At 46.5% G+C, this 16,320-nt stretch overlaps 2 protein-coding genes and 1 long non-coding RNA gene across 9 annotated transcripts in view; 2 read left to right on the forward strand and 1 right to left on the reverse strand.

The window, feature by feature from the left end:
* The window catches only part of LOC309374563 (uncharacterized protein), a 41,690-nt gene that overhangs the window by 10,943 nt on the left and 14,427 nt on the right, over positions 1-16,320 (forward strand). The window lies entirely within an intron of this gene.
* LOC309374578 lies at positions 2,545-3,415 on the reverse strand. The gene is made up of 2 exons (XR_014170629.1): positions 3,285-3,415; positions 2,545-3,119 (listed from the first exon to the last, which is right to left on the reverse strand). It is a non-coding gene; the product is annotated as an uncharacterized lncRNA (long non-coding RNA).
* On the forward strand, positions 3,161-14,970 carry LOC309374567 (speriolin-like). Of its 4 annotated transcripts, none has more exons than XR_014170627.1 (4): positions 3,161-5,410; positions 5,591-5,678; positions 7,527-7,599; positions 9,534-9,667. XR_014170627.1 is itself a non-coding variant. In XM_081919603.1 (4 exons), exons 1-4 carry the CDS (start codon positions 3,254-3,256, stop codon positions 14,905-14,907), a joined length of 2,709 nt encoding a protein of 902 aa, XP_081775729.1. In that variant the 5' UTR covers positions 3,162-3,253; the 3' UTR covers positions 14,908-14,970. The 4 variants fall into 4 exon arrangements, 3 of the variants coding, with proteins under 3 accessions (XP_081775729.1, XP_081775728.1, XP_081775730.1); XM_081919603.1 differs by lacking the exon at positions 7,527-7,599 and adding an exon at positions 14,578-14,970 and having other exon boundaries at positions 3,162-5,410; XM_081919604.1 differs by lacking the exon at positions 7,527-7,599 and adding an exon at positions 14,578-14,970 and having other exon boundaries at positions 5,223-5,410; positions 5,583-5,678.

Below are 16,320 nucleotides of genomic sequence, written 5' to 3' on the forward strand. Positions count from 1 at the left end.
GCCCACCACCTGCCTCCTCGATCTGTGCCCATCTTGGCTGATTAGGGTGTGCCCAGATGTCGTGCAGACCCCCCTGGTTGAAATTATCAATTTGTCCTTTGGCATGGGGATATTCCCAGGGGAGCTGAAGAGAGCAGTGGTGTGTCCGCTCTTAAAGAAAACTTCACTAGATCCTTTAGATGTATCCAATTACCGCCCAGTTTCAAATCTTCCATATCTGGGTAAGGTAATTGAGAGAGCGGTTGCTGAACAGCTTGGTAGGTTTCTGGAGGAAACATTGGCTTTAGATTCATTTCAGTCCAGGGTCCGTCCTGGTTTCGGGACCGAGGCGGCTCTAGTCGCCCTTACAGATGATCTCCGTAGACAACTGGATCGAGGCAGGCCAGGACTGCTGATTCTTTTAGATTTATCAGCAGCCTTTGACATGGTTGATCATGAGCTTCTGGACCACCGCCTCGCCGACGTGGGGATACAGGGCATAGCCCGTAAATGGCTGTGCTATTTTATCTCTGGTTAGGTACAGGGGGTGGCGCTAGGGAGGGATATGTCGTCGCGCCACTCCTTGGTGTGTGGAGTGCTGCAGGGCGCAATCCTCTCCCTGATGCTTTTTAACATCTTCATGCGCCCCCTTGCCCAGATTATCTGGAGCTTTGGACTGGGCTGTCACCAATATGCTGAGCTCTATCTGCTGATGGATGGCCACACCAACTCGACCTGGACACACTGACCAGATGCTTGGAAGCTGTGGCTTGATGGTTTTGTGGGAGCCGATTGAAACTAAATCCTTCGAAGACAGAGGTCCTCTGGCTGGGTCAAGATGGTATGGGGATGAGGAACCAACTCCCTTCTCTTGCGGGGGCCCAATTAGTGCCACTGCCTTCCGGTAAGAGTTTGGGTGTAATCCTTGACGTCTCCCTTTCCATAGAGGCTCAGGTTACAGCAACAGCCAAGGCGACATTTTTCCACCTTCGCCGCATCAAGCAGTTGGTCCCTTACCTTTCCCACTCTGACCTGGCCACAGTGATCCATGCGACGGTAACGTCCAGGCTTGACTACTGTAATTCGCTCTACACGGGGCTGCCCTTGAAGCTGTCCCAGAAACTCCAGCGGGTACAGAATGCTGCAGCGAGGCTCCTCATGGGGTCTCTGCCATGGGAGCATATTCACCCAGTGCTTTTCCAGCTGCACTGGCTCCCGGTGGAGTACAGGGTCAGATTTAAGGGCTGTTTTTGACCTTTAAAGCCCTTTACAGCCTAGGACCCTTGTACCAACGGGACAACTTCACCCAGTATGCCCCACGGAGGACCTTAAGGTCCATAAATAGCAACACCCTAGAGGTCCTGGGCCCTAAGGAAGTTAGATTAGCCTCAGGGCGCTGCTGGATCTGATTTCTTTCCGCAGGGCCTGTAAGACAGAGTTGTTCCGCCTGGCCTTTGACTTGGAATCAATTTGATTCCCTCCCCCTCTTTCTTTTTTCCTTTCTCCTCCTATGATGAGGCTGCATTTTAATGTTTTAATGTATTTTAAACTTGTTTTTTAGGTTGTATTTCGATCAACTTTTTATTATTGGTTGTTAGCCACCCTGAGCCCGGTCTTGGCTGGGGAGGGCGGGGTATAAATAACATTTATTTATTATTATTATTCCTTTTTAAACAGGTCTTTAGTTGACCCTTTAAAATGTGGCTTTTGGGGGAGGGGTTGTTACTGGATTATTGTTGCACATTCAGGTGGTGAACAAACCCTCCATCATGAGTAGGCAAAATAAGGCCCGGGGGCCGGATCTGGCCCAATCACCTTCTAAATCCAGACCACAGATGGTCCGGGAATCAGCATGTTTGTACATGAGTAGAATGTGTCCTTTTATTTAAAATGCATCTCTGGGTTATTTGTGGGGCATAAGAATTCGTTCATTCCCCCCAAAATATATATATAGTCTGAGGGACAGTGGACCAGCCCCCTGCTGAAAAAGTTTGCTGACCCCTGCCAATCTTCCAGGGTGTAGCAAATATGATGCAGATCATTGGATTCCTCCCTGTAGCTGCCTTCAGTCTCAGCATTTGGCATTGACATTTTACTAAAGAGGACCATGAGCCAGACTTCCTCCACCAGGTGTCCTCCAGAGGTTTTTGATTGCAATTCTCAACTGCCACTAGCCAGCATCAACCGTGCGGTGCTGGGGCAGATTGCAGAGATGGTCCACAACAGCTGGGGTGCAGAGGTAACTGAAACATCTTTAACTTCAAAAAGCACCAGAATTGCTGTCATCCAGCCACCATAAATACTTTTAAAGAGAACAAACCAAGGAGAAAACTAGAGCCAGAACCTTCCAAAAAAAATGCAGACCATCTCTATGACCATAGAACTCAGGGCTTCCCTTGTTGTGATGCCCCTAGTAGCTTCTGAGTGTTAGGGATGTGATGCCCTGTGAGGTCAGTGTGACCCCGACGCTCAGCGGAGCCTCTCTCTCTTCTTTGCAGCTAATGCCGCTTTATATCCAGCCCATCAGAGTCTTGCCACGTCCTCCTCTCAAAGTCCCAAAGGCTATTGCTATGAGTGCTCCTCTCCGGTGCATCCACACCATCCACAGACTTCCTCCTCCCAAAGTCCCAAAGGCTATTGCTATGAGTGCTCCTCTCCGGTTCATCCACACCATCCACAGTCCTCCTCAACAACTTCCTCTGACCCCAGTAACACAAATCTTGAGGGTAGCACAATGTACACAGTGGGAGTCCCCCCACTCTGGTACTGGCCCAGCTCCATGTCCCCTGGGGTAGATTCAGTTGTCTTACCTCCAGGCCGCCCCAAAGTTGCCAGGACACAAACAGTAGACATCACCACTCTCCAGCCCGGCTCTGGGGTCTCCTATTCTCCAAATGCCAACCAAACAAGAGAAATTGAATCAACTTGGTCCAGGCCCAGCTCCATGTCCCCTGGGGATGATTTAGTCGTCTTACCTCCAGGCCGCCCCAAAGTTGCCAGGACACAAACAGTAGACATCACCACTCTCCAGCCCAGCTCTGGTGGCTCCTATTCTCCAAATGCTAACCAAACAAGAGAAATTGAATCATATTGGTCCTGGCCCAGCTCCATGTCCCCTGGGGATGATACAGTCTTCTTACCTCCAGGCCGCCCCAGAGTTGCCAGAACACAAACAGTAGACATCACCACTCTCCAGCCCGGCTCTGGGGTCTCCTATTCTCCAAATGCCAACCAAACAAGAGAAATTGAATCAACTTGGTCCGGGCCCAGCTCCATGTCCCCTGGGGATGATTTAGTCGTCTTACCTCCAGGCCGCCCCAAAGTTGCCAGGACACAAACAGTAGACATCACCACTCTCCAGCCCAGTTCTGGGGGCTCCTATTCTCCAAATGCCAACCAAACAAGAGAACTTGAATCAACTTGGTCCTGGCCCAGCTCCATGTCCCCTGGGGATGATACAGTCTTCTTACCTCCAGGCCGCCCCAGAGTTGCCAGAACACAAACAGTAGACATCACCACTCTCCAGCCCAGCTCTGGGGGCTCCTATTCTCCAAATGCCAACCAAACAAGAGAACTTGAATCATATTGGTCCTTGCCCAGCTCCATGTCCCCTGGGGATGATTTTGTCGTCTTACCTCAAGGCCGCCCCAAAGTTGCCAGGACACAAACAGTAGACATCACCACTCTCCAGCCCAGCTCTGGGGGCTCCTATTCTCCAAATGCCAACCAAACAAGAGAAATTGAATCATATTGGTCCTGGCCCAGCTCCATGTCCCCTGGGGATGATACAGTCTTCTTACCTCCAGGCCGCCCCAGAGTTGCCAGGACACAAACAGTAGACATCACCACTCTCCAGCCCGGCTCTGGGGTCTCCTATTCTCCAAATGCCAACCAAACAAGAGAAATTGAATCATATTGGTCCTTGCCCAGCTCCATGTCCCCTGGGGTTGATTTTGTCGTCTTACCTCCAGGCCACCCCAAAGTTGCCAGGACACAAACAGTAGACATCACCACTCTCCAGCCCAGCTCTGGGGGCTCCTATTCTCCAAATGCCAACCAAACAAGAGAAATTGAATCATATTGGTCCTGGCCCAGCTCCATGTCCCCTGGGGATGATACAGTCTTCTTACCTCCAGGCCGCCCCAGAGTTGCCAGAACACAAACAGTAGACATCACCACTCTCCAGCCCAGCTCTGGGGGCTCCTATTCTCCAAATGCCAACCAAACAAGAGAAATTGAATCATATTGGCCCTGGCCCAGCTCCATGTCCCCTGGGGATGATACAGCCTTCTTACCTCCAGGCCGCCCCAAAGTTGCCAGGACACAAACAGTAGACATCACCACTCTCCAGCCCAGCTCTGGAGGCTCCTATTCTCCAAATGCTAACCAAACAAGAGAAATTGAATCATATTGGTCCTGGCCCAGCTCCATGTCCCCTGGGGATGATACAATCTTCTTACCTCCAGGCCGCCCCAGAGTTGCCAGAACACAAACAGTAGACATCACCACTCTCCGGCCCAGTTCTGGGGGCTCCTATTCTACGAATCCAAACCAAACAAGAGAAATTGAATCATATTGGCCCTGGCCCGGCTCCATGTCCCCTGGGGATGATTTAGTCGTCTTACCTCCAGGCCGCCCCAAAGTTGCCAGGACACAAACAGTAGACATCACCACTCTCCAGCCCAGCTCTGGGGTCTCCTTTTCTCCAAATGCCAACCAAACAAGAGAACTTGAATCAACTTGGTCTTGGCCCAGCTCCATGTCCCCTGGGGATGATACAGTCTTCTTACCTCCAGGCCGCCCCAGAGTTGCCAGGACACAAACAGTAGACATTACCACTCTCCAGCCCAGCCCTGGGGTCCCCAACTCTCAGAATACCACCCAGAGTGCCTCTCTCAATGTTACCCGGGATGCTTCTCAAAATGCCTCTCCAAATGCCTCACAGAATGGTCCTGTCTCAGTGCTAAATCTCTCAGGCCCTCTAAACAGTGCTGATGTTGCTCAGCGCTGGTGGGAGTCTCGGCCTTTCACCCCTCCAAGTGCAGCACTCAATGCCTATGTATGCCAAGCATGGCCTGCCATGAGCATGCCAGCACTGCAGCAGGCATTGGCGCTGGGGCAAGCAATGCAGCAGGCACAAATCCTGACTCCAAGGAATGAGAAGCTATTGGGAGGGGTAAAGGAACTAAGGCACGCCCAAGCAATGACACAGCGACAGGCAATGGAACGGGAGCAGATGCAGCCTAGGGAATGGGCGCAGGCACCCGTAGTGACCCAGGCACCAAGAATGACACAGCAGCAGGCATTCGAGAGAGCACAGGCACAGCAATGGGTGAAGACCTGGGCAGAGATGGAGCAAACAGCACGACGACAGGAAATGGAGCGGGCACACTGGGCCCAGGCCCAGGCCCAGGCCCGGGCCCAGGCCCAGGTAATGACCCAAGCACAAGCCCAGGCACTTGCACAGCCTATAATCCTGAGAAGCCCTGCCCCTTTCATACTGCAATCCCCGCTTGTTGGTAGGGAAGCCATGCCACCCCCTTTCCAACTCCCCTCTCCCGAAGCCATGCCACCAACCCACCTTCCTGCTAATCCACTCCAAGCCCCACAGAAATATCCCGATGTGAAGCCAAAGGAGCGCAGAGCCTCCACTAAGCAAGAGACTGACATGAAGACCAGCAGCGATGCCAAAGGAAAAGGTGAGAGGGACCAGAACGGAGCTGGGGCAGGCAGGCAGGGTGGAGTGGAGCAGAGCTATGTGGTGGGGGTACAATTCACAAGGAACTGCCACTAGCCCTAGAGCCAGCAACAAGCAGCAGCATGGGCAGCCCAGGCCAGCACCATGAGTGCTGCTATTTGCAACCCCAAAGAGCTTATGAGGACAGTGCCCTGCCCTGGAGGAGATCCAGAAGCCCAAGGCACAGGGGGAAATCCTCTGTGGTCAGAGGCAAGCCATGATCTGCCCCTAGATGGCTGAGGGATGCCCAGGAAAGTCTGGTGTAAGCTGGCTATATGTGGGCACTAGTCAGGGCCCATTTGCCAGAAGCTGAAGTTATCATGGGATCATGAATAAATCACAGCGGGCAACTGAAGGTCAACATCAGTAACTCTTTTTCTGTGAGATTTTTATTAAAGTTTTTCATAATAAAATAAAATAGTTTCTACAAAAAATTCAAATAGAGTCCTCTCCTAAAAGTAATTCTTAGCCCTCACCACACACAGAGGATAGTAGCTCCTCCCAGCTCTCACTTCCCACTCTGGGAGACCAACAGTTCCCTGTTTCTCACCCAAGGCCCTCCATCAAGCATCTACCACTCCCATTCATATACAATCTCTGGACCTTAATAAAGGCCCCAGACATAGGACTCCAAGGAAAAAACAAAGAAGAAAAACAAAAAAGAGAGACAAAAAAAGGAAGGAAGGAAGGAAGGAAGGAAGGAAGGAAGGAAGGAAGGAAGGAAGGAAGGAAGGAAGGAAGGAAGGAAGGAAGGAACAATAAGAGAGAAAAGAGAGAGATAAAAAAAGACAAAAGAAAAATAAACGCTAGAGAAAGATACAAACAAAAAAGTCCCTTCTGATTTTCCATCTGCCGATAACATAAAAAAAGGAAAAGGGATTACCATACTTTACCGTGTACAACACGCCTCCATGTATAAGACATCCCCTATTTTGGAGAAATCAAAATTAAGAAAATTGGAGGTGGGGAGAGATTGTTGAGCTTTTTTGGGATTGCCCACAGTTGTTGAGCTTTATTTGGGGGCGGGGTGGCCCACAGTTGTTGTGCACACATCGCAAAAGTCACCTATCCTGTCCCATCGCCAACAAAAGCAGCAAACAGGCTGCCCAATCAACAGCCAATCAACACCAGCCCTTGCCGCAGCCACCAATAACAATCTCCGACTCACAGCAGCAACAGCAACCAATCCCATGTCCCCACAATGCACTACCCATATATAAGACAACCCCCAATTTTAACATGGTTTTTGATTTAAAAAACAGTCTTATACACGGAAAAGTATGGTATTTAAGACATTTAGCCCATGCTAAAATCCATCTTCTGCACTTTCTGTTAAACAATATTTATTTTAAGTTAAGGTGTCTCAGAAGCATTCATTTTGTTTTCCCACTAAAAGTACAAGAGGAGTTCCCTAATTGTTATTATTGGCTAATGTCAACCATATTTTTTCTTTTCTATTAACTTTACTTCCATTAATTTCCACCACAGTTACTCCATATTGAGTGACAGCAAATTCTTTCTATCCATGTCCATTTTAAAATCTCTCCATTGTTATCACATATTGGAATAATATTCCTTTTTCTTCTTACTATATATCCTTTAGTTTATGTCCATTTCCATATGCTCAAATTCCACTTCCTGTTGCATTTCCATTTCCTGTTGTATTTACAGTACTGTCCTGATCTCCTCTCCTCTAGAAACTTCCATTTTCATTTTTCCCAGTCTTTTCCCAGAGAGAATACCATAAATTTGGCAGCATCATTCTCTGAATTTGCTCCAAATCATATACAAAATACTTTCTCTCTGCTAGAACTGAAGAATGGCCAGGACTGAAGTTTTCCCTAAAGCTTTCCCTACCTCAACTCCATCAATGCCAAATCCAGGTAATTCCCCATTTGTGATTGTATCTCCTCCTCCTCCAAATCCTTGTATGGAATGCATTTCATTTCAGCATCTGCTTTCTTCATCCAGTCCTGCCAGCTTTTCATGGATTTGGTCCGAAGCTTCTAGGTATTCTTCATTTCCATTTTCCATTTCAGATCTCTTTGATTCATTTTCTCTCCACCTTTCTTTTCCACTGATTGATTCCAATCATTTTTAATTGTTCAGCCATCAACTGCTGAACAATGCCAACAGTCACTGGGAGATCTAAAGGTACCTTTGCCATACTGGATGCTTTTGATGCTTTGAATATTATTAGCAACTCTACGTTAATATTTCCACCTTAAAACCACAGCCACAACATGTCTTATAGGAAATTCTTTTCCACAACTGGAAATGGCCGCTTTACTTTCAGCAACAGGAAACAGAAAAAGGGTTAGATTTTTCACACAAGAGTTTCTAATCTTTATTGTTAACCATAAATCAGGCTTTTAGCTTTGCCTTGAGACACTTTAACAACCAGTTTTCCTTTCTGTTCTTCATAACAACAGAAAGAGGTACTTATAATTTTTCAGATTGTAAATTTTCACCAGCAGCATAGAGGGATCTCTCCAAGTTAGTTTTCCTTGTCCCAGAGGTGTTTAAGAAAGAGAGTGTGCTGGTCTTTCTACCTATAAAACATGCTTAAGTGACATTTGGGCACAGTGTTGACTCCTCACCTTGCCAGCTCATTGTAACTCCCGCCCAAGCCGCCAGGCACAGACAGCATAAAATGACCTCAGCAAAGCATTTTAGGTCCCCCAGATCACCCTTATTCTCCTGAGTGATTACTGTATTGGCCCAAATATAAGCCGCACCCGCAAATATATTCAATGGCTACAATTCTGCAGGCACTCACATCCAAAAATGGCAAATGTATAAGAAAATCCTACAGGTACTAGAGATTACCCGTAAGCTTGCAAATCGGCAATAAAACATTTCTTTGTTCCGTTTTACTATATGTCTGTTTCAGCAGCAAGATCATAAAAGCCTATTTTTGTAAGGTCACGTATTTAAGCTGCACTTTTTCACGGTCGGAATTTGTGGGGAAAGTGTGGCTTATTTTTGGGCCAATACAGTAATAGTCAGTCTGACTACTATCAATCACCACATAATTATCTTCTGTCAGCAGAGAGCTAACAGAGAGGCAGCCAAACTGCCATTCCTCTCCCCGGAAGTTATCAGCAGCTGGCCAGTCTTCAAATAATGGCCTGGCAACAGACAGGCTTTAATGACCTTCCTTTGCCACAAAATGTGTGCCACTGGGGGCCAGCTGACACATCATTTTTTTAAAAAAATGCTTCAATTAGCCAGTTTTAGTTTGAAGAAGGAACCACCCACGCAACTCCAATCCAGAATGGACTCACACCATGGTTGCCTGATTTCTTCCCCTCTCCTGTGTCCTGTTAGCTCCCAAAGGTGGCTGCAGACAGCCCCATGATCCTGCCTAAAATGAACAGCTGTCCTTCTGAGCACCGTTAGCTTACAGACTTCTTTTCTCTCTCACCTTTTGCATCGAATGCGTTGCACTTGGGCAAAATAATAATAATAGCAGAATGATAAAAGCTGCTCACCTTTGTATTTTATTTATTTATTTAGAAGGACGCATACAATTCTAAGCATAGTGCAGGACAAGGCCCTTAACTTATATTCACAGGAGGGGTGTTGGTGCAGAGTTTACAAAGGGACAAGACAGGCTGGCTTTAGTACATGGAGCAGTGCAAACAGGGGGGAAGGTGGGGAACTCCACTCTGGTCAGCAAAATGTGGCCTGGGCTGCTAGCTGTGAGGCAATAGGTTGGCAGGGGAGGATGGACAGCATGACCAAGGGGAGTGGGCACTTTGTGGATGGTGGAGGGCCAGGGAGATCTCCTCTCTGACAGGAAATGTCTTTGCAGAAACCAGCAAGCAAGAGCGCATTGTGGGCGAAATTGCATTCCAACTGGACCGCAGGATTCTCTCCAGCATCTTTCCTGACCGCGCGCGCCTCTACGGTTTCACCGTCCGCAACATCCCTGAGAAAGTTGCACAGGTGAGGGGAAACTCCACTTACTGCCTCTGGCCCTAGCCCTGGCATGGCAGCTTAGAGAGAGAGAGAGAGAGAGAGAGAGAGCGTGCAAGTAGGGCCTTTCCACATGAATTTGTGGAACCCAAACTGGGGGTTTCCCCCAAGGAACCGTCAAAAGGGACCAGTCATTTCAGGCCAACTAGGAATGGATGTCAGTGGGTCAGTTCAAGCATACAGTGGTACCTTGGTTCCCAAACTTAATCCGTTCCAGAAGTCTGTTCCAAAACCAAAGCGTTCTAAAACCAAGGTGTGCTTTCCCATAGAAAGTAATGCAGAATGGATTAATCCATTCCAGACTTTTAAAAACAAGCCCTAAAACAGCAATTTAACATGAAATTTACTATCTAGTGAGACTATTGATTCATAAAATGAAGCAATAATCAATGTACTGTACTATAAAATAAATAAGACAGTATTGTAGATGATAAAAATAAAAATTACTTTTTTTCCTTACGTGTACTAATGATAGTCAATATTTGGATGGGAGGCTTTTATCCATTTCTGCAGTCACACAACCAATCAGTAGCTGAACTCGGTTCCACACAGTCACAAAAACGAAGTTACAAACCAGTCACAAGGCAGTCCCATAAAATGAAGAACAAGTCACAGTCAAAAAATGAAAAAGCCACACAAACAAAAACGCAAAAAAAAAAGCTCCAAATATCACCTCTGTGTTGTGTGGGAGCTCAAGACTCAACACAAAGCCTCTGATTAGCAGCGGGGGACTCAATTTACAAATGGAACACACTCAACAGGAAGTGGAACATGTTTCGCTTCCAAGGCAAAGTTGACAAACTGGAACACCTACTTCCAGGTTTGCAGCGTTCTATTTCCAAGTTGTTCATAAACTAAGCTTGTCCCACATAGAGATTTCTCAGGAGGCAGATGAGGTGATCAGGCACTCCCATTTCTTTAAGAACTTGCCATAGTTTGCTGTGGTCGACACAGTCAAAGGCTTTTGCATAGTCAATGAAGCAGAAGTAGATTTTTTTCTGGAACTCTCTAGCTTTCTCCATAATCCAGAGCATGTTTGCAATTTGGTCTCTGGTTCCTCTGCCCCTTCGAAATCCAGCTTGCACTTCTGGGAGTTCTCGGTCCACATACTGCTTAAGCCTGCCTTGTAGAATTTTAAGCATAACCTTGCTAGTGTGTGAAATGAGTGCAATTGTGCGGTAGTTGGAGCATTCTTTGGCACTGCCCTTCTTTGGGTTTGGGATGTAGACTGATCTTCTCCAATCCTCTGGCCACTGCTGAGTTTTCCAAACTTGCTGGCATATTGAGTGTAGCACCTTGACAGCATCATCTTTTAAAATTTTAAATAGTACAGCTGGAATATCATCACTTCCACTGGCCTTGTTATTAGCAGTGCTTTCTAAGGCCCATTTGACTTCACTCTCCAGGATGTCTGGCTCAAGGTCAGCAACCACACTACCTGGGGTGTACGAGACATCCATATTTTTCTGCTATTTGTAAGGCCTCGTTGGACAGCCACTTTGCTTTTTTGCATTTCCTTTTCATTGGGATGGTTTTTGTTGCTGCCTCCTGTATAATGTTACGAGCCTCCATCCATAGTTCTTCAGGCACTCTGTCCACCAAATCTAAATCCTTAAACCTGTTCCTCACTTCCACTGTGTGTTCATAAGGGATTTGATTTAGATTGTATCTTATTGGCCCAGTGGTTTTTCCTACTTGCTTCAGTTTAAGCTTGAATTTTGCTATAAGAAGCTGGTGATCTGAGCCACAGTCAGCTCCAGGTCTTGTTTTTGCTAACTGTATAGAGCTTAATCCATCTTTGGCTGCAGAGAATATAATCAATCTGATGTCGATGCTGCCCATCTGGTGATGTCCATGTGTAGAATTGTCTCTTGTGTTGTTGGAAAAGAGTGTTTGTGATGACCAGCTTGTTCTCTTGGCAGAACTCTATTAGCCTTTGACCTGCTTCGTTTTGAACTCCAAGGCCAAACTTGCCAGTCGTTCCTTTTATCTCTTGACTCCCTACTTTAGCATTCCAATCCCCTGTAATGAGAAGAACATCCTTCTTTGTGTCATTTCTAGAGGGTGTTGTAAGTCTTCATAGAATTGGTCAAATTCAGTTTCTTCGGTACCGGTAGTTTGTGCATAAACTTGGATTACTGTGATGTTTTTGTCCAAAACTCCATGGACAAAAACAACAGGCATATAAAAGTTTTTAAAAATAAAGTGTTAAAGTCATGTGGAGTTTGGTCCCAAGTCTGCAATGTTGATTCCTTCCTTCCTTTGGCAATCACTCATATGCTGAGTAAGATTGTCCTCCATAAACATGGTTTTAACAATGAGTCCGTAAGTGACTGTGGAGGCAATTCCAGAGCCACACGTCCTTCCACAGTGGCGTAGCTGGGGAGGTAGCTGCCCCCCATCAATAAAAATCAATACAAATGTGAGGTTCTGCTTCCCCCAAAGCCCTACAAAAATCTTGGTTATGCCCATGCCCTCTATATATCAGGGGTGGGGTGGGTGGCTTGGATCCTTTCCACTTTCTCCCCCACCCTTCACTGCCCAGCTTTTTCTCCATTGCCTCCAGGTCCACATTACTTATCCCTCCCTTCCCACTAAAAATGTTAACCCAAGGCTTGGTTCTTTGGGCTGCAGCCACCTTGTCTTCCCTGCTCTTGCCTCTCACCATGGATCCTGACTTTTCTTGCTTCTTGCTCTGACCACGCCCTCCCCACTTACCTCTCTGGCTTCCTTTTCTGTTTCCCCATAAGGTTCAACTTCTTTCCTTTCAAACCTCCTCACAGTCAAGCCTCTTGGCAGCTCCATCCTCTTTACCATCTCCAGCTTTTCTGTCTATGGGACTCCAGCCTGCTTGTCATTAAATACGCCTCCTGCTTCTCAAATACAAACGTTCTCTCTTCCTCTGGGCTTCTGATCTTTCTTATTCTAAAAGGCATCTACCCTGCTTCTTGCCTGCTATTTCCCCCCTCAGATGAGAAAGAGCCACCTTGGGAGGGCCATGGTTGCCCACGCAACTCCACCCGTGGCAGCGTATCCAGGCAAGCCTTGCAAAGACCCTGTTCCTTTTGGCCTGACACCCTGCAGAGCCTCTGCAGGCCACAGGGAGCAAGAGGGACCCACGACACAGCTTGGCATAAAGCACTTTCCTGTGTGCTGTGAACATTTTCGTTTATTAAGCCCTTCATATATAGTGGTACCTTGGCTCTCGAACTTATTCCGTCCCAGAAGTCCGTTCCAAAACCAAGGCATTCCGAAGCCAAGGAAATGGAAAGTAATGGAAAGTAATGCAAAATGGATTAATCGGTTCCAGACTTTTAAAAACAATCCCTAAAACAGCAATTTAACATGAATTTTACTATCTAATGAGACCATTGAGCCATAAAATGAAAGCAATAAACAATGTGCTGCAGTCACAAAATCAGTCACTCAATCAATCAATCAATCAATCAGTAGCTGAACTGGCTTCCACACAGTCACAAAAACGAAACAAAAAGAGCCACAAAAACAAAAACACAAAATAAATAGCAAAACCAGACAGACCTCAGCGTAACACTCAAAATGGAAATGTGGCACTCAAATCGTCAGTGTAACACTCAAATCGTCAACGTAATACTCAAAACAGAAGTGTGGCACTCAAATTGCAAGCATAACATTCAAAAACAGAGCATATTCAGCTTCCAAAAATAGTTCACAAACCAGAGCACTTACTTCTGGGTTTGCAGTGTTTGGGTTCCAAATTGAGCACCAAGGCGTTTGAGAACCAAGGTACCAATAGTCTCTAAGCAGTTTACAGAGATGCAACACAAAATAAAAATCAGCTATGATAAAATCAAACTATAGTTAAAATGCCTGCTGAAATAACAAGGCCTTCTGTAGGCACTGGAAGTTCAGTGGGGAAAGGCTCGTCTGACCTCAGCTGTAATGGAGTGCCAAAAACTTCTCCTCCCTCTCTGACCCTTGACATTAACTAATTGGTGAGCCAGCAAGCAACGCCTTGCTATTATCCTGGGATGACTGGCCAGTGTCTCGTACATGCCAAGTCCTATTTCAGAAGGAAATCATAGTTGCAAAAAGCCCATTGTGGATTTAGCAGCTAGCTGTCTTAACACATAAAAAGTATATTTTAAATTTTGTATAGAATATAATGGCTGGAGTTTGAGGGGTTGTAGCCAACTACATTTTACTCAAAGCAGACTAATTTAATTAATCTGTTAATTATGTCCATTAATTTCAGTGGGCTTACTCTGTGTAGGACAAACATGGGCGACAACCCCGAGACTATTAATACCCCAACATTGCATGGGAAGAGATCCCACAATGGAGCCGCTGGCAATCTCAGGCAGCAGCTGTCGGTGGGTGGGTTGGGGCTTGGAGAGCCACTGCCAGTCAGAGTAGACAGCATCAGGGCTGGACAGACCCAAAGGGTCTGCGTCAGGACAAAGTAGTTTCTTCTGGACTTCATATGGTAACAGGGGATTTCTGCAGCTTCTGTCCGTTGGGATGGGTTTCTATTACTTTCACTGGGGGCACAAATAATTATCTATACAGTGGTACCTCTGGTTAATTACTTAATTCATTCCGGAAGTCTGTTCTTAACCTGAAACTGTTCATAACCTGACGTAACACTTTTGCTAATGGGGCCTCCTGCTGCAGCCACCGCACAATTTCTGTTCTCATCCTGGGGCAAAGTTCTACTTCCGGGTTAGCAGAGTCTGTAACCCAAGGTGTTTGCAACCCGAGGTACCACTGTATCACCATCAATAGTATTTACATTCTCAGTTACTTTATATAAAAAAGAAAAAAGTCTCAAACAACTTGAAAAGTGAACACAATGTGCCTTAATGCTGCTCTTCTCTCTCTCTGTTCCGCTCTCTCCGCAGAGTGGAGCTGACCCCTTCCTGCAGCTGACAACAGAGCAGGCTTCAACCATCATGGAGCGCTACAACAACATCATGGACCGCCTGAAGCAGCTGGGCTATGACCCAAGCGTCCACCCTACCCTGACGGAGCACATTGTCAACACTTTTGGCATCCTCCGGGATCGGCCAGACATGACAGGCGCAGAGGCAGCCGCCTACAATGACATAAAGTATCTGCAGGAGGTGGTCAAGAATGCCACCCCTCCAGACATGTTCAACAACTGCATGCTGCTCCTCAACTGCCTCCATCAACTGTCTCAGGATGACGGGAAGCCCTTGTTCATATGGTGAACCTCCCATCCTCCCCACAGTGCACACTGTATCACTGCAAACACAATAAACCATCTGAAAATGTCTAGTGAGTCTTCTTGTGTAACCCGCAGACAATTTGTGCCACCTTGTCCAGTATCATGATTTGGGAGAGGGCCAGTCTGGTGTCCGGCCCCCTCTTGGCCCTCAGCTGGCCTTCTTCAGAAGTGCATTAATTGCCAGCAAGCCAGAACATAAAGAGCAAGGGGTGGTCATGATTAGAAATATACTGGAATTCATTGTTACAGGAGGATATTCAAAGGGTAAAAGGTTGGCATGAAGGCAGGGTTTACTTTATGGGAAATGGTCTGCTTGAGTGATGACGGATCTGGGAAGCCATGATTGTTTCATAAGCAATAACTATTTCCATAAGCCATAATTACGACAAGACTTGCTACTGAAAAATAATCAATGTTAAGATGCTCTGTAGTGATGTATTAACTCCATTCTGTACTCTGTATTCTAAAACTGGTATTAATAGCTGGTTAGTAAAAAAAGTAACTTTTCATCAAACTGGTCTTAGAAATGCTGGTGTTAAATAAATAATTTCTCTGTGCCTTCTGCTTCAACATTTGTCTGAAGGTGGCAGCTGGGCTTGGAAACTAAATGCCAAAAAGCAAAACAAAGTCTATTGTGATTTCAAAGGACAGAAGTGTAAATCAGTGAATTCTCAGGGAGGGCTTCACCTGTCAGAGGAGGCGACTTCTTTGCCAAACCTGCCCTCCACCAAAGTGCAGCAGCAGAAGCACCTTCCCCTCCCTGGCTATTCTCTCTTCCTGTAGATCTCTGGCGAGTGCTTTTGGCAAATCTTCTCACTGCACAAAGTGTGTTGTTTTTAATCTCTTCCAAGGTTAGGCCAGGAGGGTGCGGTGGCTCACACCGGCCACCACAGCAGCAAAAGGAGCCTCTCGGTGCTATGTTCATTTCTGAATTTTCTGATTGTTTGCAAAAGGGGGGGGGGGAGAGATAGTCTTTCACTCAGACACTGACATCTCTAGTGGTCAAAGTGTCCCGTCAGAGGCCTGCAGGCAGCAACAGAGTGCTGAGCTCCTAAGACCTTGGTTGCTGCACCAGGGGCAAAGAGCCCCAGTAAGAGCCTCCCCATTTACATGCTTTCTCCCGACACCATTTTCCCAATTGAAGAGCATTCAGTCTGATGGTGCAGCCCCTCAGCAAAGAAAAGCCTGGCTGCTAGTTCAAGGATATAGCAACAAGCTAAGCAATAAAGTTACACTAGACTGCATTAAAATAGTCGTGTTTCTTTTGGCCTCTTGATACTTTGGTTTTGTGTCAGTTTCTCCAATAATGCTGGTTGCCAAATTGCATTGTATCATTGGTCCATAATCAATAATTGTAATGATTTGCATGTCCAGGCAAGTTGTTTTTGCTGCAGTT

The sequence above is a fragment of the Podarcis melisellensis genome (genome assembly GCF_964234715.1).
Source record: "Podarcis melisellensis genome assembly, chromosome: 7".
Taxonomy (NCBI): domain Eukaryota; kingdom Metazoa; phylum Chordata; class Lepidosauria; order Squamata; family Lacertidae; genus Podarcis; species Podarcis melisellensis.